The 24,322-nt window shown below is 50.4% G+C and overlaps 2 protein-coding genes across 6 annotated transcripts in view; one reads left to right on the top strand and one right to left on the bottom strand.

Annotated features, from left to right (window-relative positions):
- PPP2R2B (protein phosphatase 2 regulatory subunit Bbeta) overlaps positions 1 to 11,078 on the top strand; it is a 59,887-nt gene extending 48,809 nt beyond the window's left edge. For both annotated transcript variants that reach the window (XM_061457163.1, XM_061457164.1), the window contains 5 exons: positions 4,223 to 4,400; positions 6,018 to 6,182; positions 9,433 to 9,602; positions 9,952 to 10,043; positions 10,735 to 11,078. In XM_061457163.1, coding sequence (XP_061313147.1) covers positions 4,223 to 4,400; positions 6,018 to 6,182; positions 9,433 to 9,602; positions 9,952 to 10,043; positions 10,735 to 11,014 — 885 coding nt within the window. In that variant the 3' untranslated portion in view covers positions 11,015 to 11,078. The remainder of the gene's footprint in view (positions 1 to 4,222; positions 4,401 to 6,017; positions 6,183 to 9,432; positions 9,603 to 9,951; positions 10,044 to 10,734) is intronic.
- Positions 11,079 to 13,978: 2,900 nt separating this feature from the next.
- The window catches only part of TCERG1 (transcription elongation regulator 1), a 30,942-nt gene continuing 20,598 nt past the window's right edge, over positions 13,979 to 24,322 (bottom strand). For all 4 annotated transcript variants that reach the window (XM_061457159.1, XM_061457160.1, XM_061457161.1 and 1 more), the window contains 7 exons: positions 23,406 to 23,556; positions 19,190 to 19,354; positions 18,114 to 18,296; positions 17,447 to 17,626; positions 16,429 to 16,512; positions 16,088 to 16,188; positions 13,979 to 15,106 (listed from right to left, as the gene is read on the bottom strand). In XM_061457159.1, the coding sequence (XP_061313143.1) occupies positions 14,905 to 15,106; positions 16,088 to 16,188; positions 16,429 to 16,512; positions 17,447 to 17,626; positions 18,114 to 18,296; positions 19,190 to 19,354; positions 23,406 to 23,556 (1,066 nt within the window). In that variant the 3' untranslated portion in view covers positions 13,979 to 14,904. The remainder of the gene's footprint in view (positions 15,107 to 16,087; positions 16,189 to 16,428; positions 16,513 to 17,446; positions 17,627 to 18,113; positions 18,297 to 19,189; positions 19,355 to 23,405; positions 23,557 to 24,322) is intronic.

The following is a 24,322-nucleotide window of genomic DNA, read 5'->3' as shown; positions in this document are numbered from 1 at the left end:
ATGGCCCTCCCCAGCCAGACGCAATGCGGGTGCTTGTGGCTGTCGCAAAACGTGCTCTGACTGAGAGCTACCGCTTCACCTGGTCCCACCAAAATCCACCAGAAGTGTGGGTCTGTGTCTCCCATTTTGCCAAAGCACTGGGATTTCCTGGAGCAGTTTCCCGGGGAGGTTGTGCTGTGTATCCACAGCATGCAGTGCACACAGCGGGCAGCCCTGAGTGAGGCTGGGTGATGGGAGAGGGAAAGGGAAGGAGGATGCTTTGGAGAAGGCATGTGGTGCTGCAGCATTTCTGCCCCTGCACAGAGATCTGTCTGTCTTTTCCCTGTGTACATTCTCCGAAGCATTATCATTTAAATGACAACGTAATGTGTAACATTTGGCTTTTTTGGGCTATAAAATGCACATGGCAGAACTAATCAATTTCAAATGATCATCATCAAATCATTGCCATGGAAATGAAAAACAAAGGGTTTTCCCAGTTCCATGAGCTGCTCACACTGCTCTGGAGCAGCGCAGGGTGCAACGTTCGCCCATCCTGCGCCCAGGCAGGGCAGTGCTGGGCTCAGCACATGCTGGGACCTGTGGTGCGCAGCTTTGAGGTACTTTTCTCATTTTTTTTGTTTTTCTGGTGAAAACTCATACTTCATCCTTGGAACATCTGTAAACTCGCCTGGAAATGCTGGTGACCAGAATTGACTTTTCCAGTATTTTTCTCCATTTCTATTTCCACAGCAATTGCACTGGTGGTATCTGTGTCTAGACGTGCTGTAAAAACAATGTGCCAGCAGAATTATCCAGCGGGTTTGGATTGCTCTGAATGTGTGGTTGGGAGCGTGGCTCTGCTTCTGCAGGATTTTGCTGGGAAAATCGTCCCCCTGGTGGGATTTTACTGACACGGGATCTCTTTCAGAGGGAAAAATAAGTTAATAAAGATCTGTTCAAGCAATCACAAGTTTGAGGGGCGTGCGCTGTGGATGAGATTGGTGAAAAGGGGTCAGGATTTTGAACTTTGGATAAGAAAAATGCTCTCTTTGTTCTCTGAGGCTTCTGCAAACTTGTGTCAAAATTCAGGTGCAGGTGGCGACAGCAATCCCAGAGCACAGGAGCTGATCCAGGACAAGTTCTCGGTTACAAACAACAAAAATCCTATCATGCTATGAAAGCACAGAGAGACGGGGAAACCTGGGGTGGTGGAGGCTCTGTGTGGAAGGACACTTGCTCATCCCTGTGCTGAAACCCCTTGTGAGTGGGCCCTGGTGTTGGGCTCTTTGTGGGGATGGCTCCAGCAGTTGGCCCATGGACGGACTCCAGGCTTAATCTTGCTTCACTGTATGAAAAGGTTCAGTGACGGGCGACAGGAGGTGTTAGTGTGAGGCTTAGGGAGGGACGTGTCTGGGGAAGAGATGAAACCAGCAGCTCTATTGGCTACACGTACTGGTAATGGGACAGTGTGTTTATCCTCCATGGGAAGGTCCCTTTCCCCCATCACGGGGAAGGTCCAATGAGACAAAATCCTGAAGAGCAGGAAATTGTCCGTCTGCCATGGAAATGGCATTTGCTGTGCATTTTGTCTGCAAACTATTCATGTGCAGGCAGCACTGGTTGCAGATTGTGCCTTTTGTAGGTGAGAAACAGACACCGGGGAGCACGTCCACAGGAGCCTGGCTGCTGGAGCAGGTGATGAGCCTGGGTTTGTCGCTGGGCAGCCAGCTCTGCTCTCGGATTTGCTGGGAACCAGATGACATTTTCCTTCTTGCAGAACCAAGGATGGGGTTAATCTGGGCTCCGGCTGTGGCTAATCCCACATGGACAAATCCTGCAGGTCACCGGGGCTGCAGAGCCAGCATCTGCCGGGGCTGGTGGGCTGATGCCTCGCTCCAGGAACAGCAGCTTGCCCTTCTCTAAGTGCAGGAGGAGGGAGCAAAGCTCTGCCCTGAGCACTGGTTCACAGCATCGTGGCTGGGCTGAGGTCGTAGGAGAATTGGCGCTGCTGGTCCCGCTGAACAGGGCAGGTACCTGCAGAGGTGCTGAGCCTGGGTCCTTTTGCCTTGGTGTGCGTGTTGGGTTGCACTCGCTGCGGGGCTGTGCTGGGGTGACCGGTCACTGTCTGAGCCCAGTAACGGGCAGCTCAGACCCGGCTCATGCTGGACTGTGCCTGTGAGAGGTGAGCACGTGGCCGGGAGCTGAGGCCTTATCCTTTTCCCTGTGTATTGACTTGTGTTTTGGGCAGAGGATGAGGTTTTCCTGAGGAGCACCAAACCTCTGTATCCCTTCACACCACGTCCATCATGGCACTGGGAACAAGAAGACTCTCTGCTATGGGAAGCCTTCCCTACCCTGGGGAGCAGGGAGCGTTTGGTGACCGTCAACATGACAGGCAATGAAAGGGGAAACTCGATGAGAGCAGGGGGCAAAGTAGAGAAGCAGCAGCAGTTACTGCCGTGCTTTTAACAGCACCATGGTCCTCCGCTTGGCAGCACTGGTGGTGGGGAAGGACCAGGGCACCCTGGATCTTCCACCCCCCCACCACCCAGGAGATGAATTTTACAGCTCAAGGCAGGATTAGTGCCTCATTAACTGAGCAAAGGGGAAGCCTTGGCCAGACAAGGAGAGAGGAATTGAGCGTCATGTGCCCTTTGGATGAGTGGGACCAGCTCTTTTGCAGGGGGTGCCTGGTAAAAGAGAGAAAAATGAAGACATATTTTGTTTTAAATGAGAAATGACTGGCATTCCCCCCTCCCCCCGCCCCGAAAACAAGAAGTAATTTAATTTATTCGTGGTTTATTTTATTTGGCAGCCTTTCTATGTACTTGATGCGGTTTGTTACACTGAATTACCCTTTAATAATGGGTGTATATAATACCAGAGCCTGCCCTGCAGGCTGGCTCCGTAATTGAAGGAGGGATGCACTGCGGAGCTCTGTGCTGTTGAAGATTGCCATGGCAATGCCAGTGGGAGCAGCGTGGTTGGGGCAGGGAATCCTGCTGGAAGGTGCCGGTGCCCACGCTGCTGCGCCTCAGCCCCGGCTGCCCCTGGCGAGGTGCAGTGAGAGGTGAGGTGAGGTGCAATGAAAGGAGAGGTGAGGTGCAGGGCAGCGAGAGGTGCAGTGCAGTGAGGTGAGGTGCAGTGTGGTGTGGTGCAGTGCAGTGAGGTGCTGGGCTCCTGCCTTTGCTGCACTTGGTTTTGTACGGGCACAGCCCGGTGTAACCGTGAGCTCTTTCCCTTTGCACTGCGCTGCGGTTGTGCCTGTCTGACCGGCAGCGCGGCTCCCGTAATCCCTGAGCCTCCGTCCCCAGCGGCTGAGCGGAGCCCGTCAGTGCAAACGATGCATCATTGCCTGTGTCAGGCAGGATTAGCGGGCAGGCTCGTCACATTAAGCTCCGGCTCCGCGCTGCAGTCCCTGCGCTCTGGTGTCACTGGCGCTGGCTGTCACAGTCCCGTCCCCACCTCGGCAGCCACGGGAAATCGCTTTGGGCAGCGCACAGATAATACACACAGTAATGAAGTAGCTTGAGGGAAGAGCTGCCTGCCGAGCAGGAGCACGGGCTGACACCTCCGGGAGCACTGAACTGCCTCCGGAGCGTCCTGTCTGAAGCTATTACTTGCACCACTCCTCGTGCTCCCTGTTCTTACTGCATCTCTCAATCCCCTGTTTCCAAGAGTTATGCTTATTAATCTGAAGGTGAACACGTACAGCTCTCTTTCTAGTCCCCCATTTGTCCCTGCCCTGTGTGTTTCTTTCCCTGTCTCTTCTCATCTCTCACCTCCGTCACTTTGCTGTGAAGCAAATGCAAAGAAAGTGCTGCCCTGGCTCTCTCAAGACACACAAGCCTGTTAGAAATGCCTCTGGCAGGAATTTCACCAGTTAACAGTGACAAAACAAGGCAGAAGTGGGTTTGGGTTTGTTTCTCCCAAAGAAGGAGCAGTCACTGCAGCATAGACCTGAGCCTGGGTTACGGGGCTCTTGCTGCAATCAAACCGTACTCATGCCTCTCTCAGAGGTGTAAGGTTTTGTGTCTGCTTGTCCTGCTCATGCCCGCACACAGCTGCTGGGTTTCCTTGGTGAGGGCATGAGCCGAGGCAGGGGGATGGAGAGGGGGCAGCCAGTGCTTGCAGGCACCCACTGTGATGGAGCCGGTGCCTGTCCATGCCAGGTGCTGGCGCAGGTCCGGTGGGCAGCGGGACCCGTCCCCGGGTGCTGACACTCTGCCTCCTGTCACAGGTACCAGTGCTCCGGCCCATGGACCTGATGGTGGAGGCCACCCCTCGGCGGGTGTTTGCCAACGCACACACCTACCACATCAACTCCATCTCCGTCAACAGCGACTACGAGACCTACATGTCAGCGGATGACCTGAGGATAAACCTGTGGAACTTTGAAATCACAAATCAAAGTTTTAGTATCCTTTGGTGCGTGACCCCACAGCCCGGCCAAGAGCGGGAGTGCGGGCGGTGCCTCTGCTGGTGAGTGGGCTGTAGGAGCCCTGGGAGCCCAGACGCGTGCACGTGTCAGTAGGAGAATGAAGGGGTCCCGTCCTTGCACCCTGGTCATGGCTCCTTGTACAGCATCACCCTCTGGCAGGCTCCCAGGGGTCAGGAATACAAAGCAGTGCTCTCCACAGCACATCTGACTGCAGAGCATCTGAAACTCCCTTCTCCCGGTGTCACCTCCAAGGCCCTTCCCTCTCATCTCTGCCGGGCTGAGCTGTGCCGCCGGAAGGACATGGCTCACACTGAGCTGAGCCGCTGCCTGCGTGTGCAGGGCTCATCTGGCATCCTGAGGACGCTGCCTCCAGCCTGGTGACACAGCTCTGAATTCTGCTGCAGGGCGGGCGGGAGCAGCGTCTGCCGGTGATGGAGCAGACAGATGCCTTGGGGAAGATGCAGGGAGGCAATATTAATTGTGCAGTCTCTGCTATACCCTGCAGCGAGGTGACGGGCTGCCAGTCACCGCTGTACAAACGAGGCCCTGCCAGTCACCCTTGCAACAGCCACGTCAGAAATAACAGCAATGGGGTACTTATCATGGATGATATTTATAGCATTTCCCACTGAGGAGTCCCCACGGGGCATGGGGCCCATTCAGGCACCGGAGAGGAGTTCAGCAGTCAGAGGTGTGTGACTGGTGGGTACGGCCAAGCAGGGCTGCAGAGTGCGCTGTGTTTTGGGGAAGAATGTGGGGAGCCCTAAATTTGGGTGAAACCGCAGGGAGTTTGGCCAAGAAGCGATCAGAGGGGGCGGTCACTGCCCTGCAGGGCTGTGCACTGGCTCAGGCCTGGCTTGAGCTGGGACCCAGGTTCTGCTGCGGATCCGCAGTGCGGCCGGGCTGAGACCGCTCAGAGTCTGTGCCCTGGGGCTGCTGGAAATGCCCCCCCCACGGGGCAGGAATTCATTCTTTATTTGTCTGTTAATTCCCATCCTGCTGGGAACAGCAGGTTCTTAATTTGCTTCCCAGGGGGTCAGGAAAGCTGCTGTTTCTTTCTCCCCGTTTGCACAGTTACCCCATGCTGGGTGTTTGGATTGCGCTGTACAATCTGAAGCTGCTTCCACTGGTGACTGCTTGCTAGTGTCAAGTCGGGGTGGATCCTCTTCATCCGTGCCCTGCAGCCCTGGGATGCTCTGCAGGGCTGTGCAGGTCCTTGTGGCATCATCCTCAGGGCCAGCTCTGTTTGCCACCCAGTGCTTCACCCAGCCTGAGCATGAGAAACGTTTTGGAAGTGACAAGTCCGCAGCAGCACCCCTGGGCTGTGGCAGTTTCTGTTGGTCGTTGTGCTCCAGGTTTTGGTTTTGTGTTCCTGCAGTAGGAGATGTTTGCTCTGGCTCAGGGTGAATCGGCAGAGTCAGGTCTTGGCTGTACAGAGGGCTCATGGTCCCCGCTTGAACAGCAACGTGATGGAGGTGGGCTTTGCCCTGTGTTGGTGCAGGCTGGAGCCCGAGGTTGGTGCTGCTCTCCCAGGAGGGTGCTCAGGGACCTGTGGGGTCTGCGCTGCAGGGGGCTCCTTGACTCGCCCTGCCAGACATCGTGGACATCAAACCAGCCAACATGGAGGAGCTGACGGAGGTGATCACGGCTGCCGAGTTCCACCCGCACCACTGCAACACCTTTGTCTACAGCAGCAGCAAAGGCACCATCCGGCTGTGTGACATGCGCACCTCCGCGCTCTGCGACCGCCACGCCAAGTGTGAGTGCAGCCCCAGCGCGGTGCGGGGGGACGGGGTCCCCTTCGCGTTCACAGAGCCCAGAAAAGGGGAGCACAGACCCCGCAGCCTCACCCCGTCCTCCCCGTGTCCTATTCTCAGCTGTGGTTGATGCCGCAGGGTTGGGATGTGCAGAAAAGCTCCCTCAACATTCGGAGTGAGCTGGGCAGGCAGGGAGCTGGTCCTGGTTCCTCCCAGGCTGATGCGATGAGTGAGCCGCTGCCGCGGAGCTCGGGTCCTGCTCAGCCTCTGCCTGTCCAGAGGATGGTGCTGGGAATATTCCTCCTGTCAGAGCCTGCCAGTGGAACACTGGCACAAACACCCACAGCAGCTATGGGTGAGCTGGTCAATAGCTGCTGCTGTTCTTTGGGCCGTGGCAGTTCCTGTGCTGAGCCCCCTGTTGTCAAAAAGAGTTTGGTGCCTGCCTTAAAAACAGTGAAACGTGGCAGGAGCAAGTGCTGCTGTGCTGTGTGACTGCACAGCCAAAGCCCTGCATCTCCTGTGTGACTGCACAGCCAAAGCCCTGCATCTCCTGTGTGACTGCACAGCCAAAGCCCTGCATCTCCTGTGTGACTGCACAGCCAAAGCCCTGCGTGACTGCATAGCCAAAGCCCTGCCTCTCCTGTGTGACTGCACAGCTGAACTCCTGTGTCTCCTGTTCTGGTTTGGGTTTTCCTCAGAAAATGGGCAATATCCTGTGGGAAATTAAGGAGATTCCAGTACTCAAAGTGTGATCGCTTTAGGAGAACAGGGTACACAAAATGGGTGCAACTTCCTGGAGCCCCATGGTCATAACCTACCCCTGTAGAGCCCCGCGGTGTGCTTCAGATGTGGGTTTCCTACAGCTGATAGGGAATTACACAGCAGCTGTTGCTTCTGGGCTTCTGAGCTGTGCTCGTGTCTGAGACCTGTTTTAACCTGAGGTGCATTGGATGGAGGGGAAGCACCGCTGGTGGGAGAGCTTTGGCTGGCTGGAGATGGGAAATACCAGTGGCAGCTTTCCCAAACCCTGATCAAAGGAGTGTTTCTGTTCCTGCGTTTCCCGGCCATGTCTCACAGCCCGGCAGCGGCAGCTCCCAGCTGAGGACCAGAACACAATCACAGAGCAAACAGAATCCATTTCCCTGATGCTCCAGTGGCAGAGCCCCCCCTGCCCTTCCCTTTGTCTGGTGCTGCTGCGTCCCGCACACGGCGCCCAGTGGCACATCCCGCTCCCTTTGACCTCTCCTGTGATATCTCCTGATTGATTTCCCTCCACCCTCAGAAGCCCCAGCCCCAGACAGCTGCAGCATTGCGGATGTGCGAGTGGAAATTGAGACAGTCCATCAAAGTTCAACGTGAAAAGCAGCGCTGCCTTTTGGAGGCGAATCCTCCGATGGAGACATTTAATAGCTGTCAGTATTTAATAGGAATGCAGACGCTGTCTCTGCACGCCCCAGCAGTGTTAATTCCCACGGATGCAGCTCATTGCTTGGGCACAGCTCGTACTTACGTGCTTCTCGTGTTCAGTTTTGTTTGCCCATTTCATTGGAGCTCCTGCGATCTGTGATGTTGTGAGCTCCCTCCAGTCTCAGAGCTGGCCTCGCAGGCGGCATCAGCTTCCACGTGCCCAAAGAAACACATGCCTTGGCCGAAGCACTGAGGGAAGCCAAAGGGCAGGTCGGGATTCCTGGAGCTGGTAACAGGGGCAGAATAACAGTTACTACAGTTATTTCCCCATAGCAAAAGGCTTTCCCCTTTTTCCTTATGGAGTTTTAAGGAGTGATTGTACCAAACTCCTGAAACCAAAGGCTCAGGTTTCCCAAAGAGGGACCTTTCCCTTCTGTCTCCTCACTGCTGAATGTGTTACAGCAACTCTACCAAACATTTATCCTCTGCTGAAAAGAGTTTCAGCCTTGGTCCAGAGCACATAAAGCTGCTTTGATGAGGTAGCCGGCAGCTCACAGGTTTTACTCTCCCATATTGCAGGTATATCCCTAAGACAAGTGTCCCCCTTTGTATCTGGGGGTTTTGCTTCCCAGTATCAGAGCCCCAGAACAGCAGGCAAGGACATGGGTGCAGGGAAAATTCTTCTTTCCTAACAACTTCCTCTTGCCCCTGCACTATAACCTGAGCACCTCTTGCCTTGACATAAGCTCAGGCGTGCATCTGTGATGGAAATGATGCAGCCATTAGGGCAAGCCTCAGGAATCCAGCAGACCTGGTGAGAGCAAACCTGTGATGGTTGCAGCGAAGACACGTCCTGGCATTCACACGCTCTCCACAGACCGCCTCAGATCTTTATTTCCTCTTGTTGCTGTAGCTTTTCTTATTTAGAAGACCTGATGTGTCATCAGATTTCCTGCTTGGGATTAAAGGCCCTGGAGCTGGGTCCTGCTGTGGGCGATGCCATTTCTGATTTGTAGAGATCATTGATACCGGCACTTCAGGCGTGTTTTCTGCTGTACGCAGAGGTGCAGGTGCTGGGTACCACAGGGCTTAGCAAGAGGATGCTCAACCCCAGCAAACGCCGGTGCTGGGCGCACTGTGCAGGACACGCTGCCTGGGGAGCCACCAGCCCTGCCCTGGACATGGGGTGTCAGATCCAGCGGCCAAGGGGGATGAGCATTGGACACATGGGGCTGGCAGCTGGATTTGTGTCCAGTAGAGAAGTGAAGCGGTGCAAGCATCCTGCAGTGCTGCTCTGGGGAGCTGCAGATGTGGAAGAGGAGCTGGACAGATGTCTCCGCATCACAGCATCTCTCTTGATGCATCCCTGCGATGGCTTTCTAAAACCGTCCTTGCCTAGCTGATGTTGCTCTGAAATCAAATTTATAAATACATTTCATTTGGAACTTCATCGGTCTCCCTCAAACTGTTCAAACTGATTTACTCAAAGACTGATCAAATTAAATCTGTGGGTTGCAGGGGCTATAAAATATTTACATTGACTTTCAGTTACGCTGCACATTGATTTCTAGAGAGCAGCAGTGATGTGCAAGGCTCTAAATCTTCTGGGCTTCTGTGGTGCTGTTGATAGATTGGTCTCTGGTGATCCCTTTCTCTTATTGCACACATTAAAAACAAAGGAGCATCAATCGTGCCAAGTCCTTAAAATACAGGTGCTTGTCCATATTAGTCTAGATCAGACCCAGAGGTGGGAGCGTTGCCCCCTGCTGCGGGTGCCTCTGCTCATGCTAGGGACAGGAGCTCCTGCCCTGGCTGACGCTGGCGCTGTCCTTTGCTCTTTGGCAGTTTTTGAAGAGCCCGAGGACCCAAGTAACCGGTCGTTCTTTTCCGAGATCATCTCCTCCATCTCCGATGTCAAGTTCAGCCACAGCGGGAGGTACATCATGACCCGGGACTATCTCACCGTCAAGGTGTGGGACCTCAACATGGAGAACCGGCCCATCGAGACCTACCAGGTGAGAGTGGAGAGCCGGGCACCTGCCGTGCTCCTGCCCACGCCATGCTCCAGGGCTGGTGCAGACCTGATGGGTGGGAGCATCATGCCATGAAATCAGAGAAAGCAAAGGAAGAGCTGTTAAATGTGGGCTTGTGTGGCTGTGTGGAGTGAAACCCACGTCCCGGGCTGAGGGTGAGGGTGGGGAACTCAGGTGCTCGCAGGTGGTGGGGGAGAGCATCGGTCCCTGCCTCCCTCTGCACGGTGACATCCCTGGTGCCACCAACGCCACATGTGGAGCGGGGCTGGTGCTGTAGCGGGTGGCCATGCTCAGGGGCATGTGGGGGCCTCACATCGTGTCCCCCCGGCAGGTTCATGACTACCTGCGGAGCAAGCTGTGCTCGCTCTATGAGAACGACTGCATCTTTGACAAGTTCGAGTGCGTCTGGAACGGCTCTGACAGGTCAGTGCGAGCGGCTCCGGTCGGCCTGGCCCTGGGGGGGAGCACAGCCGGGGCTGCCTGCGGGCTCCCCTGTGCCCTTCCCTGGCCTCTGGCTGGCTCCCTGGAGTTTTCCTGTGGGTACAACGGGATCCCCGCACCCAGCTGCTCTGGGGGTGTCTGATGGGGTCCTGGCTCGGTTCTGTTCTTGTCTCCAGTTCACCCACACCCACTGGAGGGTGTTGGTGCGTTTGGCTCCAGATTGCTGAAGCGAGGGGGTGATGACTGTCCACACACGTAAATCACAGCAAACCAGAGCAGGCAGTGTGCAAAACCACTTGGCCTGGCAGGGTTGATGTATATTTTTTATTCTCAACCTTTGGGTGGGTTAAGGGACACAGCTGGGCCTGGAGCCTGATTTCCAAATCTCATTATTCCTCTGGATACTTTGGCTGCCTCTAATCATGAGGCAGTTTCCCTCTAAAAAGGTGTGAAAATGATTTGGCTCAGGTCAGCTGAATCCTTGCCATAAAGACTGCTCTCTGTACCGCTGCTGCCCCAGGAGGAGGTGCCTCCCCTGTGCACATTCCCTGGGTTAAGGAGCTAAGGAGGACGTGGAGATGCGGCTCCAGTGGCGGAGCTGAACCTTCTGGCACAGCCGGGTGTTGGCTGGGCTGGGCGCACACCGTGACCCATCCTCCCTCCGTGCTCACAGTGTCATCATGACCGGCTCCTACAACAACTTCTTCCGCATGTTCGACCGCAACACCAAGCGGGACGTGACGCTGGAGGCCTCGCGGGAGAACAGCAAACCCCGCGCCATCCTCAAGCCCCGCAAGGTCTGCATTGGAGGCAAGCGGAGGAAGGACGAGATCAGCGTGGACAGCCTGGACTTCAGCAAAAAGATCCTGCACACAGCCTGGCACCCCACCGAGAACATCATCGCTGTGGCAGCCACCAATAACCTGTACATATTCCAGGACAAGGTTAACTAGGAGGACAGTTGCTCTCTAGGAGTCTCATGTATGAACACGAGTAAACGCAAGATTTCAAACAGTTCTTTTCTTTCTTTCCTGTTTTTTTCCCCTTTTCCTTCCTGTTCTTTGTTCAGTTGCTGCTCTGCAGCTCCCGGTCATGCAGAGGCGAGTGCTCCTGCGCCCCGGGGGCTCCCCAGCACACACCAGGCTTCTCCATTCACACACTGAAGCCAAGATGTAGCGTGGGGTGGCTGGGGGGTGTGCAGGGCTCGTGTCCCATAGGGGTGGCCGCAGCCCTCTGCGATGGACCAGCGCGGTGGCCTGGGACGAGGAGGGGAGGGGGACACGCGGTGTCCCCGTGGGCAGTTACAGCCCTCCCGCTCCGACCGCGTTAACCCGCTCCCGGAGCCCCCGGGGCCGCGCTGCAGCCCGGCCCGGAGCCCCTCTGCCCGTTCTCACCTTTCCTTTCTGTGGGTGTTTTGTGTTTGTCCCAGCAGAGACAGCAACACCAAACCTACAGCGGGAAGTCCCGGTTAGCAAGGGACAGGCGCGGAGGGGATGTGCTGCAGCCTCCCCCTGGCAGTGCTCCCGAGGATTTGGCTCTGTAGATACTGTGGTGCCTTTTTTGGTATATGAATACCTTTATAAATGATGCTTCCAAACTGCATTGACTGCAAACCAAACCGAACCTGGGCTTTTCGTCTGCGTTTCTTGTCTCTTGCTTTGGTCACTCCCACCTGTTCTGTTGTAAGCTCCTGCATGTTCTGACTCTTTCTCTCTTTTTCCCTTTCTTTTAAAATTTATTTATTTATTCATTTTTTTAAGAGATAAAGTATAAGTTGTTAATTTATGACCTTTTAAAAAGGAATTCAACCATATATTGCTGTTAGCGCCTGACTGCTTCCCAGAGAGGGTGGCTGTGGGCCTGAGTTATAATAACCATAATAATGATAACAATAAAACCAATATCTCCTCCACTCTGCATGGCAAGGCTGCCCCGCTCACAGCACAGGTTATTTGGGTCCCTCTTTTACTTGAGCAAAAACCTGTTCAACACAAAGAGCTACAGCATCCTCAGTCAATCTGAGAACTGCTCCTGCAGCAAAGAGCAAATGAACAAAGTTTAACGCTGTCACCTTAGCAGTGGCCCCAAGGGGTGACCCCCGCGGCGGCAGCTCTGCCGGCACCTGCGGCCCTGCAGGGTCTGGTGCTGGGACAGAGCGAGGATTCACCCCGACCAGGGACAGCGGCTGCTGCTTCCTCCAGGAGCACGGGGCCCACGTGGGAGCTGTAGACAGCAGCGACCCGCATCCCCTGGGATGGAGCCTTGGAGCACTGACCCACGGGGACACCCTGCGCCAGGGAGAGCCGCCGTCCTGGAGAGCTCACAAGGGCAATGGGAAGCGCAGTGCTCGCGTGCTCATTCCAAGCGAAGGCTGTCGGGAGTAACGGTTTTTTAAAAATGAAACAGAAAAATAAAATAGCAAGAGCAAATGAACTTTTTTTTAAAAAGAAAGTCTTTGGTTCCTGTAAGAAAGCCTGCACTCTGGTGCCAGAAGTAAAGCTGTCCCAAACGTGCCTTTTGTCCGGCTCCTTGTGCCTCTCGCGTGCGGGTGACGGCAGCTCCGGGCACCCAGACGGTGTCTGCGGGTCCCTGGGCAGAGGGTGCTGCCAGGTCCGAGCTGATGGGGGCGGCTGCTTCCTTTCCAACATTCCCTTCTGGCCAGCGCAGCCTGTGCCAGGAAAGCAGAAGCGATGGGTACCTGAGGGGCTCAGAGGTGCCAAAATCAGGCTGGTCAGTGAGCACTGAGCCCCACATGGCCAGTGGAACAGTCCCACACTGTGGCACTTGAGCTAGCCCGTGATGTTCATGGGCAGAAAGGTGCCCAGCTGCAATCCCCAGCACAGGGAGCAGCATTATCACATCCCACAGCTTAGCCCCGTAGCCCGGCATCAGCACTGTTCCCAGTAACAGGGTTCCGGGCAGACACAAGGGCTGTTGCTCTTGTCCTGTAGAAAACAGAGCTACTGGACCCTTGTGGCCAGTGAAGGTGCCTGGGAGAGAGTTGGACTGCTCCAAAACCCCACCGGACTGCGATGGGAAAGATGTCAGCATCCCCTACACCCAACCTCCTCTGGGAGGAGGATCCCCCAGACTGCCCCTGCCCTGGGGGGCACAGGGTCCTGCACCTGAGGTGCTGCAGGGCAGAGGACCAGCATTCTCCCCCAGCAGCACTGCTGACTGCAGCAGCAACACCCCAGGGGGCCGGTACATCAGGTGTAATTGTTTTAGGCACAGAAGCAGCAGATAAATAAGTGTTAAGGAACATCTGGTTGCCATAAACTAGGTAAATTAAAATTAACAGCAATCTTATTCATTTAATGAACAAGTTAACCATATTTTAAAAGAGCCATAAAAAATGCATGGCTTCCTGCTAGGCTGAGGGAAACTAAACCCATTCCCTGGCAGAGGGGGTAGGAGGAGGGATACATGCCCTGAATGGAATATGTTCTTACTGCAAGCCCCCCAGTTCAGGTGTCAGCAGTACAAGCCCCCCCCAAACAACCTTCTGTGCTGGTGCTCAGGCTGCAGGACCCAGGGGCTGGCCACCAAAACGGGAACTACAGAAAAAATATACCAATTTCTCATGGAAGAATCAATCCCTCCCCAGCCCCCAGCTCAGAGGCAGGGATCCACATCAAGTACTGAGCAAATCAAAGGAAATACTGTCACACCAGCCCTACCCTCTCCTATTTAAGCAAAAGACTCAAGATCTAAACTGGAACACAGCTCTGCTGGCACAAGTGCCCACATGTTGACCTGCGGGCTGCTGCAGCTCCATCCACCACTCTGCAGTGACACGGACTCCGCTCTGCCAAACACAGCCAAGAAGATGGGCGATACGACTTCAGTTGGTTGCTTTACTCATAAATTCACAAGTCCAACAAAATCCAACAAAAATTGGTATTAGGCCTGTACAATCCATATATAAAAAGGGTTGGTTTATTGTAGTTCAAATACATAAACTGAACAATCCCAACATTTCAAAATTAAGCTTTAGAAACACAAGTTTAACATTCAAAACAGGAGTATAGTTTACAAGAATTGCCCAGAGGGGAATCCACAGTCTAATCCAGAAGTATGTAAAGATCACTTTATCGTAAATAAAAATGGGTTTGTACAACCGTCCTGTTCTGCTCCGGTAACCACTGCTATGGACCAAGTGTTTCCAACTTGGAGTACAAATTATCAGACAAATCTTCACTTGGGCAGAGCAACCTGATTTTGCTTCTAATTCATGGACAGGATAAGGAAAAAAGCAGACCTGTGAACAGATTTGATTTAAGGTCTCGGTCCTAATTCTCCTCTCTCAGTTCTAACTCTGGTTTGAATGGATTTAGTTCCATTTACAGGGGTCAAAGCAAGCAGAGAACTGGAACCTGGGTTTCCTGAAGACGCTCTTCAGTGGTGGGCAATTTAAGCTATCAGACAGCAATGCACCTCCTCAGCAGAGACCACAGGTAACCATGAGGAAGCTGGTGGCACACATAGTGCAAGCTCAAACCACAAGTGTCATCATCCTTAAGACCCACGCATATGACACTGGTGAGAATGCCTCCAGCTTCAGACACGGCTCTGCTCTGAGAGCTGGTTACCAGGCACAGCCACACATTCAGACTTTTGTCAGTCATGCCCCAAAGAAACTCACAAATACCTTTAACGTGGGGTTTTGTCGTTGGTTCCCCCCCCCCCCGAGACCATTTCATGTTCACAAATGCTGCTTCTTCCTCTGCTCCTCAGATGGTTTTGCAATGTTTTCACGGTAATGTATATGTATAAACCTGACAGATGGCTCATGCAAGCTTTTTGATTTAACAGATACCCTTGGCTTCAGAGTATTTCATAGCTATTTTGTTGTTCGTCTCGTAGGCTCTGAGGCTGTGGGTGGTGGAGGGGGGCCTCGACGGTCCAGGTCATCGACGTAGGACACGATGAGCTTGCGCCTCTCCTCCGGCACGCAGTCAAGCACCAGGTATCGCTTGTCGTTCTGCAGAATCTTCTCAACATCTTTCAGATGCTGATCTGACTCCTGGATCAACTTTTTGGATCTGAAAGCAAGTGTAAGAGTTACCACCCCAGGGTGGCTGGGAGCCACAAAGCCCAGGAGCCTGCCCTGCACCCGGCGGCAGCTGCATCGAGCTGCCCTCACCAAGGGAAAGCACAGAGGAAAGGCAAAGCTGGGAAAGGCTGCAGGGACCTGGGCATCTTCTCAGCTAGAAAGATGCTGCTTTAGCTCAGGACTAGGCATATCAACAGTACTCCAGGCACAGGAAAAGTCACCTAAATTTCTGCTATGTTAATTAAGCACCATGGAAGGCTCGTGTCTGGCTGCAATGGCCTTGTACAGCACTGCTTGAACTATGCAAATGCTAAAACCTGGAGGGGACAAAAAAAAACAAAACCCAAACATAGAATCACAGAATGGTTTGGGTTGGAAGGGACCTTAAAGCTCATCCAGTTCCAACCCCTGCCATGGCCAGGGACACCTTCCACTAGAGCAGCTTGCTCCAAGCCCCGTCCAACCTGGCCTTGAGGTTTAAATCCAGATCTAAATGAGGCAAACGATTAGAATTTGGATGTAGAAGTCTCAGCAACAGGCCAGCTGAACTGGTGAGCTTATGTCCACAGCAGCAGCTCAGAGCACTGTCACTGAGCCCCACCTGAAGTCAAGACTCCAAGGCACTACAGTGCTGACCACCAAGGAGCCACATGGTTCATTAGGATCCAAAGAACTTAATCTCATTTCTCCTTTTAAAGGGTTTCTCGTGTTCCTGTTCAGAAACTTCTTTTGGTCCACACCCAAGATTCTGTATCAGCCTCACCATGCTCTGAAACGGAGTGAAGTCAACCTCTCTGAAGCTGTACCCGCCTGGAAGGGACACCCTTTTTGGGTTGACAGGTTATACAAGTTGTAAAAGTGCCAACTTAGACATAAGGTACATTAAGAGAAGAACGAGACATGAATTTGTTGCCGGTTATAAGGAAAATTAGAGCAAAGACCAGCCCTTTGCTGACGTTAGGCCACACACCTGTAGGTTATGAATTTGGTCTCTTTCAGTAGCGTTCGGAAGTCGGCTTTGGCAGTAATGTATTTGTCTCTAATGTATTCCTCAAACTCCCTTTGCTTTTTCTGAAAGAAAACAGATAAGGTTAAGACACTGAATGCAGATGAAGTGCACCTAAGCACACTGACCATAAGCAATAATCACAATTACATTTGTCCTCATCTTTAGCACTTTAATTTTTAAACAGTCTTACTTAAACAAGACTACTTCTGCTCCTGTCAAGCAGGAACCAGCTCAGCAGCCACCGACTCCTGTTCCCTGTATCCTGCCTGACACTGGAAGCAACAGCAAGGCAATCCACTCACCCTGTCACTTGAAGAAAACTTAATGCACCTTGGATCTTCTTTAATGATTTTTTTCACTTCCTTCCATGTTGATGTTAAAGTTATCTTTCAAAAGAAGCAAAAATGGTTAAATGAAAAGAAAATCAGATTCTAAGAATATGGACTGCAAATATTATTACACCTGAAGCTTCTGAATACCTCCCAAGACCACTGACAAAGTTGTGGCTGTATTTTTACATGTTGGGTTTTGATTACTTAGACTACTACATTCTTAATTAGTTGGTTTTATATATTTAGGTCTTTTGAGGTGGCATTTTTAGATCAAAGTCCTCACAAATATAATTTACATTCCTTTTTCTAGTACATATTTCTGTATAGGAATCTGTTGTTAAAAATCACCTTCAGAAAACTTGCCTGAGTTACATATCTGCCATCCTATTCTACCTAAAATCTGCCTAATGTTCTAAAACTTTTCAGGGATGTGTTAAAGAATAAGGTAAAAACATATGGGTTAAAAGAGAGCTGACTGAAGCTAGCAGCTAACCAAAAAAAAGCAAGACTCACTAAACCCCCACAATACACAGAATGGGTGAGAGATATCCACAGCGTCACACAGAACAAAAGTGCAGGTTCAGGAGCACAAACTAAATCAGGAGGACATCAACACAGACAAACTTAGTAATAAGTGCCCGTGTATAATCTTAAACCAAACACACTGAGGGTATCTGAAAGAGCAAGATGCCACAGAGCAGAGTATCAAATAACTCAATGTTGAAGAAATGTAACATCCTGCAGGAGATAAAAAGATCACCGATTAGAAGTTTACGTGTAACTGAATTGTATGTTAAACAGAAGTAACACTCAAGATAAACAGCAAAGGAAACATCACGCAGACTTCGTTAGGAAGAAAAGATAGTGGGGAAGGAAAGGGGCCCTGGAAATAAAACTAAACAGGTCAGACTGTGTGATGGAAAACCAGAAAAGGATGAATCCCAATGGGCTGCCAGAGATTGGAAGTTTGACTACAAACAGCTCTTACCGCTGAGGTTTCATCCAGAAGTTGCCTAAAGTGTTCCCTCTTCTTTTTGGTAAGTGCTTCAATGTGTTCATTAAAGAGTTTCTCTTTCTCTTCTCTTTCTAGCAAGGACCCAGATTCCCACCGATGGTCTTTGCGTAGAGTCCGTCGGGTGTCAGACCAGGACACATCTGAAGAACGCACCTGAGCCAAAAGATGGTGTTTTCCTTAAAACCAGTTTTTCTACAGTACACTGATATTTTTTATCTACTACTTCCTTCTTCACACAGCAGAGAAATCCTAACACAAAGGCGCTATGTTTGGAGCATGAAGAGAGAGAATGCAAAAGCCAGGGGACTATTCCGAGTGCTCAACAATTATCTGATTTTCCAAAAGACTTATCAAAGCTTACAGCAGCATGACTGAAAATCTGCCATCACGCCGAGGCTCCAGGGAAACCCAGCAGGAACACCACCATCCACTCTCCCAGGCAGGCTACAGGAACCCTAAGCACAGAGCATTCTCTTCCAACCAGGGCAAAACTCCCAGCAGCGATTCAAGGACAGTGGGGAGGAGCCAACAGGATTCTATTTCTACACAAACTGAACTGCAATCGCCCCAAAGCTTTACACAGCACAACACCTAGAAACAGGAGGCAGCGGGGGGCTGACAGCACCGGCCAGTGTCTCACCATGTCGGAGAGAAGCGCTTTGAAGTTCTGAATAGCTTCTTCCCGTTTGTGCTGCTCCCGCTCGCGATCGATTTCCTTGGTTTGCTCCGAGCGAGCCTTCTGCACCTCCCTTTCTCGCTCTCGCAAACTGGCCTCGATGCGAGCTTGTCTTTCCAGCTCCTTCTCTTTCTCAGAATCTAAATTCTGAAAAGGAACAGCAGATTTCTCTCAATAAAACCAGCGTGGCACCTTTCGTATTTTCAGTGGACAGGGAAGCAAATTAAAGGGTCATCAATTAAAGGCATCTTGGAATGAAATACCTGAAAGTGATTTCAGATCCATGGGTTACAAAGTTTTGCTGCACTATGGGGTTTAGATAGGGAAAAGAGATGTTTGATCACAACACTGATCACGTAACAGCTACTCTCAGGAGTGTGTTGTTTGTGTGCAGTGACAAACTCTGAATAATGGGAGGGCAGGGGGAGACTGGTGTCACTATGTGTCAGCCCAGTTTTACATTCTCAACCATTAACTGCCTGGAAGAGAAAGGCAGGAATACTGGATGTGAAGGAACTGGTGGTTCTTCCTTCCTATGAACCATCTATATCCCTGAAGGAAGCTCAGCCGATACAAAAATCACAGCAAAGGAAACTCTGCCCATCTGATAGGAAGTGATGAACGTGGCATGTCCCTGCACGTCAGGGGCGCTGGAAGTAATGACCTTTAAAGTCTCTTCCACCTCTAGCCATTCTGCGATTCTACAGTGTCTGTGTTTTCCAAAGTTCTACATCCATCTTTACAACCAATGGCTTTACAGGAGTCAGCCCTTCTTGATCTGCTGGATAAAATCTTCCACACCATGTATGTGAATGCACACATGCATACACCTACCCTGAGCCTCTGTGGCAGCATCCCCAGGAAGGGCACTTTGTCTCAAGCTGTCATTGTGGGCTAGTACAAATAACTGTGGTACAGAATTCTTTTTGGTATGGAACCAAAGCACACATTGGTCTATCTTCTAGCTAGTTACTTCACACGTTAACAGCAAGGGGACAGCAGAGCAGCCAAAGCTCTGCTCCCGGATGCCCCACGAGTACCTTGGCTATTTTTTCGATGTACTGCTTGAACAGGTCCTCCCGCTGCGAGGAGCTATCCACCGCTTTGTAACGGGGGTCAGTCTCTACTTTGTCCTTCACTTTGCTCCAGCGAGACTGACTGTCCAGGTGGTGATTAGCCAGCAGCTCAAAGAAGTCCATTTTGATCTGTTTGACAGAGGGAAACAGAAAGACGATACTTGAGAAAGACATTTTGATACCCAACAGTTTGTTCTTATGAAGAAAGGAGCTGACTTACCTCCAGCTGAGGGAAGCACATTAATATTACACACAATTTACAGAAATTGTTAAACCTCTGAATTTAGATAAAACTACATCTAAAATTCACTTCCCCTCGGGAAAATTTTGCTAAAGCATATATTAAGATCATCTGTTACATCTAACATGAATGATATTCTTTAAAGTATGAGCCACCAATACAGGTTTTACTATTTTACTCCAATTTAAGCTCTTTTGAACTTTTTTATATACATCAAAGTAAGTTACTGATTCTGCATTACAGCATTTTGTATATTGATACTCCAGAAGCTCTGCAGTTTTAAACAGGGCTCTAGACAAATCAAGTATTTATGGGTTCATCCTCCAAGTCCACAATGAACAGAGGCAGATACTTGGATCTGCTGATAAAGAGATAAAAGATCCATCTTAAGATGGATCTAGCCAATAAAGAATTACCCACATATGGTTATTAAGTAAATTACATTTAAGACGGACATGCACATATGTATAATAGTTTAAGGAAATGTTTTAGCTTATTTTTTTCAATTGGAAATGGTGCGTCAGCACTCTGCCCATAACGGCAGCCATCACAAAGGGCTGGCAGAACAGTGGTTTTTAATCTCAAGACAACTAGGGACATGTTTGCATCCAGACTCCCAGAACCAGCAGCTGCAAGAACAATGATGGTGCCTTAATTACATCTCTCTTTTCTGGGATGGAGGATCTCCCTCGTCCTGCTGCACTTTAGGTCCCAGGTTTTTCCTCCTTTTTATTTCCAGCACTTTATGCCTCAGAAGCTTGGTGTGGCATTTAAGCCTCCACCTCTCTGAAGCCGGGGGGCAAGTGGCTGGCTTGCCTCCCTCGCCAGGAGCCAGGGAATGGCTCTGGGGACTCCCTAGGCATGGCGCAGGACGCTGCCTTCGCAGTGCCCCAAACCCTGCCAGACACTAAACAAAACTGGTTTTATGGCACATAAATAAAACCCAAAGACCCAGGAGAAGGGCTGGCCATTAACTTTCTGCTACTTATGTCCCATCCTCGTCCCTTTAAATAAAGAAACCAGCAGCAGTCGAGCTGCAGTATGCTTGTTCCTAGGGGAGCAGGCAAGCACTCTGGCTTGCCAGAGAAGTGCCATGTCCCCATTCTCCAGAAACTGTTTCGTTACAGTGTGAGAATGAGCTGAATATCAGAACCAGCATTCTGCAGCCTTGCCCACTGATAATTTTAGTTCTTTAGTATTAACATAAAAGACTTTATATGCTTTTTTCTTTACTATCTCAACAGAGAGATGAAGATAATAAGCAGAGATCAGAAAGCAACTGGTTAGTGTCAGCGGGAAGTGGCTCTACATCTACAGCACCATCACCTTTTTCTTTAAGGAGCTGAACCAAAATGCAAACTGTTCATTCATTGAAAAATTAAGAATGTTGTTTCAAAACATCTTAAAACATGCATGCAGTACCAAAAGTATGAAGCCTTCTAAGCCATGGCATTAGAAATACTTGTTGAGTCAAACAGTTCCCAGATGTTACTACAGAAGTCTATAACGTAAGGGTATCCCAATGTTTCTGCTTATCTATATATTCCAGGGGAGAAGATCTGCACACCCACCATGCTGCTGGAAGCCCTGTGGCACTGGATGCACCACAAACCAGACCCACCACACCACCACGTTCTGTGTGGAGATGCTCCGGCACCGCTGTACGGAGGAGCCTGCGGAGCACTGGCTGCCTCGCCAGCACCCTCAGCATGGAAACCAGGAGGGCACGGCCAATTCCCTCCTTAGCAAAATGAAGGGCACTTCCAGACCTTCCCTGAAGCAGGGTTTTAACTGCAGTCATCTGCAATGAACACAGTGCAGGCATCGGCACTTGGAATACAATTTCCAAAAAAAGGTGAAAACTTCCCAAAAAAAAACTGAGGCAAAACCATCCCACCAAGGAATAATCTTTTAAGAACACAGCTCTGTGATGCTGGGAGTTTAGTACACCTACATGCAGTAGCTAGCTCAACTGAGTAGAATATTATGTGAGGAATCTGTTGATCTTGCTCACAGCCAGACCCAAGAGCCACCACGGTGTCTGCAGCTCAATGCTGCGGCACGTCTGTGTGAGGCAGCACAAGGGGCTCATCTGCTGGCACTGCTCACCAAGAGGACATGGAGCAACACTGTCCTGGGACAGCACCTGAGCAGCCTGGTCACTCCTACCACCTCACGGTCCCCTCCCCAGTATCCTCAAACCCATGTGTCCCTATCTCTGTCATCTGAGAAGCAGTTACTCACTGAAGTTAGCCCTGAGGACAAACCCAACCATCTGCAAAGCTGGCTGCTCCTTCACCACCCAGTAAGCCCTGAATCAACGAAGGAAAATCAAAACCTTATAGAACTAAAAACCCTTACATTAAAGATTTCTGTAAAGTTGATCCTCCTTAAGTAAAGATTTTGGACTTTTAAAACAGGCTGAGAAAGCTTCAGGTTAAATGCCTTGAATTTTCTTTTATGTTTTAAGCACTTTCAAAATCAAAGGAACATAAGACTGAAAGTATTTCAGGTGTATTTAGAAGTCTTTTTTTGGCAGTTAACACATTGCAGGTACAACTCTCATCACTTCACAAGGAAAAAAACTAAAAAAATGTAAAGTACCGGAACTGCGGGAGGCTAAAGTCACCACACAGAGATACCAATTCTTTCCTCACTAGGGAATCCCATAATATTTGCGTGTCAGTGATTGACAGCTGTCAGACTGAACTGATTGACAGGCCGCACAGCACATAACTGTAAAGTCTATCCACTTGTTATAAAACAGAATACATAAAATGGTTACAAAAGGCTTTTGGAGAAAAAAAAAACATTATTTCAAAAGCAAACACACACAATCGCTCTTCTTTTAACTCATCAGCTTTAGAACAATCATGCAACAGCAAAACAAGTATTTACTTTTTACAGTCTTCAACTGCACTATTAAGCTGCAAGAATGCTTTAAATTCCACTTTCATCAGCAAAACGCAGTAAGAGTCTAGCTTTGAAGTACATCAGCTCTCCTCTGAAAGCACATTTATTGAGAATAGCAGCTAAGTCTACAGCTGATGAAATCACGTACAGAATCAAATGAGACCAGAGTACCTGGGCTTAAAAACTAGGCAAAACTTATGCAATAACCAAGCTGTCCCCACATCTAGCCTGCAGCTCAGCACTGCACTCTTCTGGAAGCATTCTCAGCAGGTGAAATTTGCAATAACTGTGCAATACCAAATAAACCCTGCAGACTCTCACGTGTCAAAGCAGTCAGAGGCTGCCCTCTCCACTCGCACAGCACAACGGGACAGGATGCAAGCGCTGTGGCTCTGCTGCTGAGACCTGCTCCTGCTGCTGCACCGCAGCCAAGTCACATTTGCAACTCATCAGTCTTTAAGAGCTGATCTTCCATTCTAACAAGCAGCAGTTTGTACATATGATGTATTTATTCAAAGATTAAGAAGTCACTGAAGTGCCAGCTTTTAGATGGCAAGAGAAGATATAGGAGCTATTTGGAATTTAAACAAGTATCCTACACAGAACTGCCAGTTTTTGTTGCCTCCACTGAGAGAGCAGAGGTCACAGCCGGTTCTGGGGTTTCCAGCCAAGGAGGACAAGAATCCTTTTCCTTTTAATGCTTCAGCATAAGGTAACTTAAAAAAAAATTAAAATAAACCCCAGGCACTATTCCAGTTAAAGCTATGCTATATGTGATTATCTGAGTAAACTCAGCTTCACAAATAAATGTAGGTTCAATTCTATGTGCTCTAAAAGGCAGTACACTGCAAGCTTTGAGCACTTAGCTCAGAGAGACCCAAGGGATGTCCGTGAAGTGTTTGCAGTGCAAAACCTCCACGGAAGTGAAAGGCCATGTCTTGGAGCAGGAAACCAAGCGCTGCCTCTGTCCCGTCTCACTCAGACTCGCACCATTCACACTGCTGGAGCTAAAAAAAGCCACCTTACCTTCTCACCTCTGGTCTTCGAGTCTTCTTTTTCCTTCTTTCTTGCCGCTGTGATAAACTCATTAAACAAGGCCTCTCGATCTTTCATCTTTTCAATTGCCTTGAACCTCGAGTCTTTAGCATGCTTGGCTGCAAATTCACTAAAAGTAGTTCTGCAACAAAATGGCAAGTGAACTCATTTGGCAGAGCTGTCTTTGCTGGGAAGCAGGTTCAGCAGAGAAACGCTGCTTCTGCTAGAATACATGCCAGAGCACAGTTTGGAGGGGAAAAAAAGAGAACAAAAAAAGGCACCATCCTATGGTCTCACTACAGCAATGCTCCACCAGTGAGCTATGTAGAGAGGAGTTGGGTTTAGGCACGCACACAAGAGGTATCGTTAGAGGCTTATAGAGTGGGTGGGTTGGTTGGAATACATCTACCTGCAGAAAGTGCAGGTGTAGGAAGAGAGACTACAAAGCAACCAAGAAGAAGAAATGGAAAAACTCAGTTGTCTAGAAAAATGTCCCATTTTGGGGCTGGAAGTTCAGCCACCAGGTGTGTGTCAGCTGTGAAACTGAAACTGTACGTGCATTCACTTGCAGCCAAACCATGCTAAGAGTTCACCAGGAAAATCACCTTTTGGCATTACGCACAACTGAACACTGGCTGAGTCCCTTTTTCCTCCTGTGGTGGACATTGTATGTAGCCCAATCTCAAACCACTTGGAGCTGAAAACACTCGAAACACCAGGGGCTGATGCAGCAATACTGGGCTTTCAACCCGTTACCCCCATAGCATCTCCCTGACCGTACTCTCACCTCCAGGGCCAGATTCCAACCTGTGCAGTAGATACAGTACTGCCACTTACCTCGAAAAAAACCACTACTGTGCTTTTTCCAAGCTCTGATGCAAATCTGGCCCCAAGAATACGTGAGACAC

This window comes from Pezoporus flaviventris, unplaced genomic scaffold (assembly GCF_033815535.1).
Source record: "Pezoporus flaviventris isolate CSIRO_AGI_PZ_B2104156 unplaced genomic scaffold, CSIRO_AGI_Pfla_v1 ptg000023l, whole genome shotgun sequence".
NCBI classification, from domain to species: domain Eukaryota; kingdom Metazoa; phylum Chordata; class Aves; order Psittaciformes; family Psittacidae; genus Pezoporus; species Pezoporus flaviventris.
Note: the sequence above shows the minus strand (reverse complement) of the source record. Positions and strands in the feature narration are given on the sequence as shown.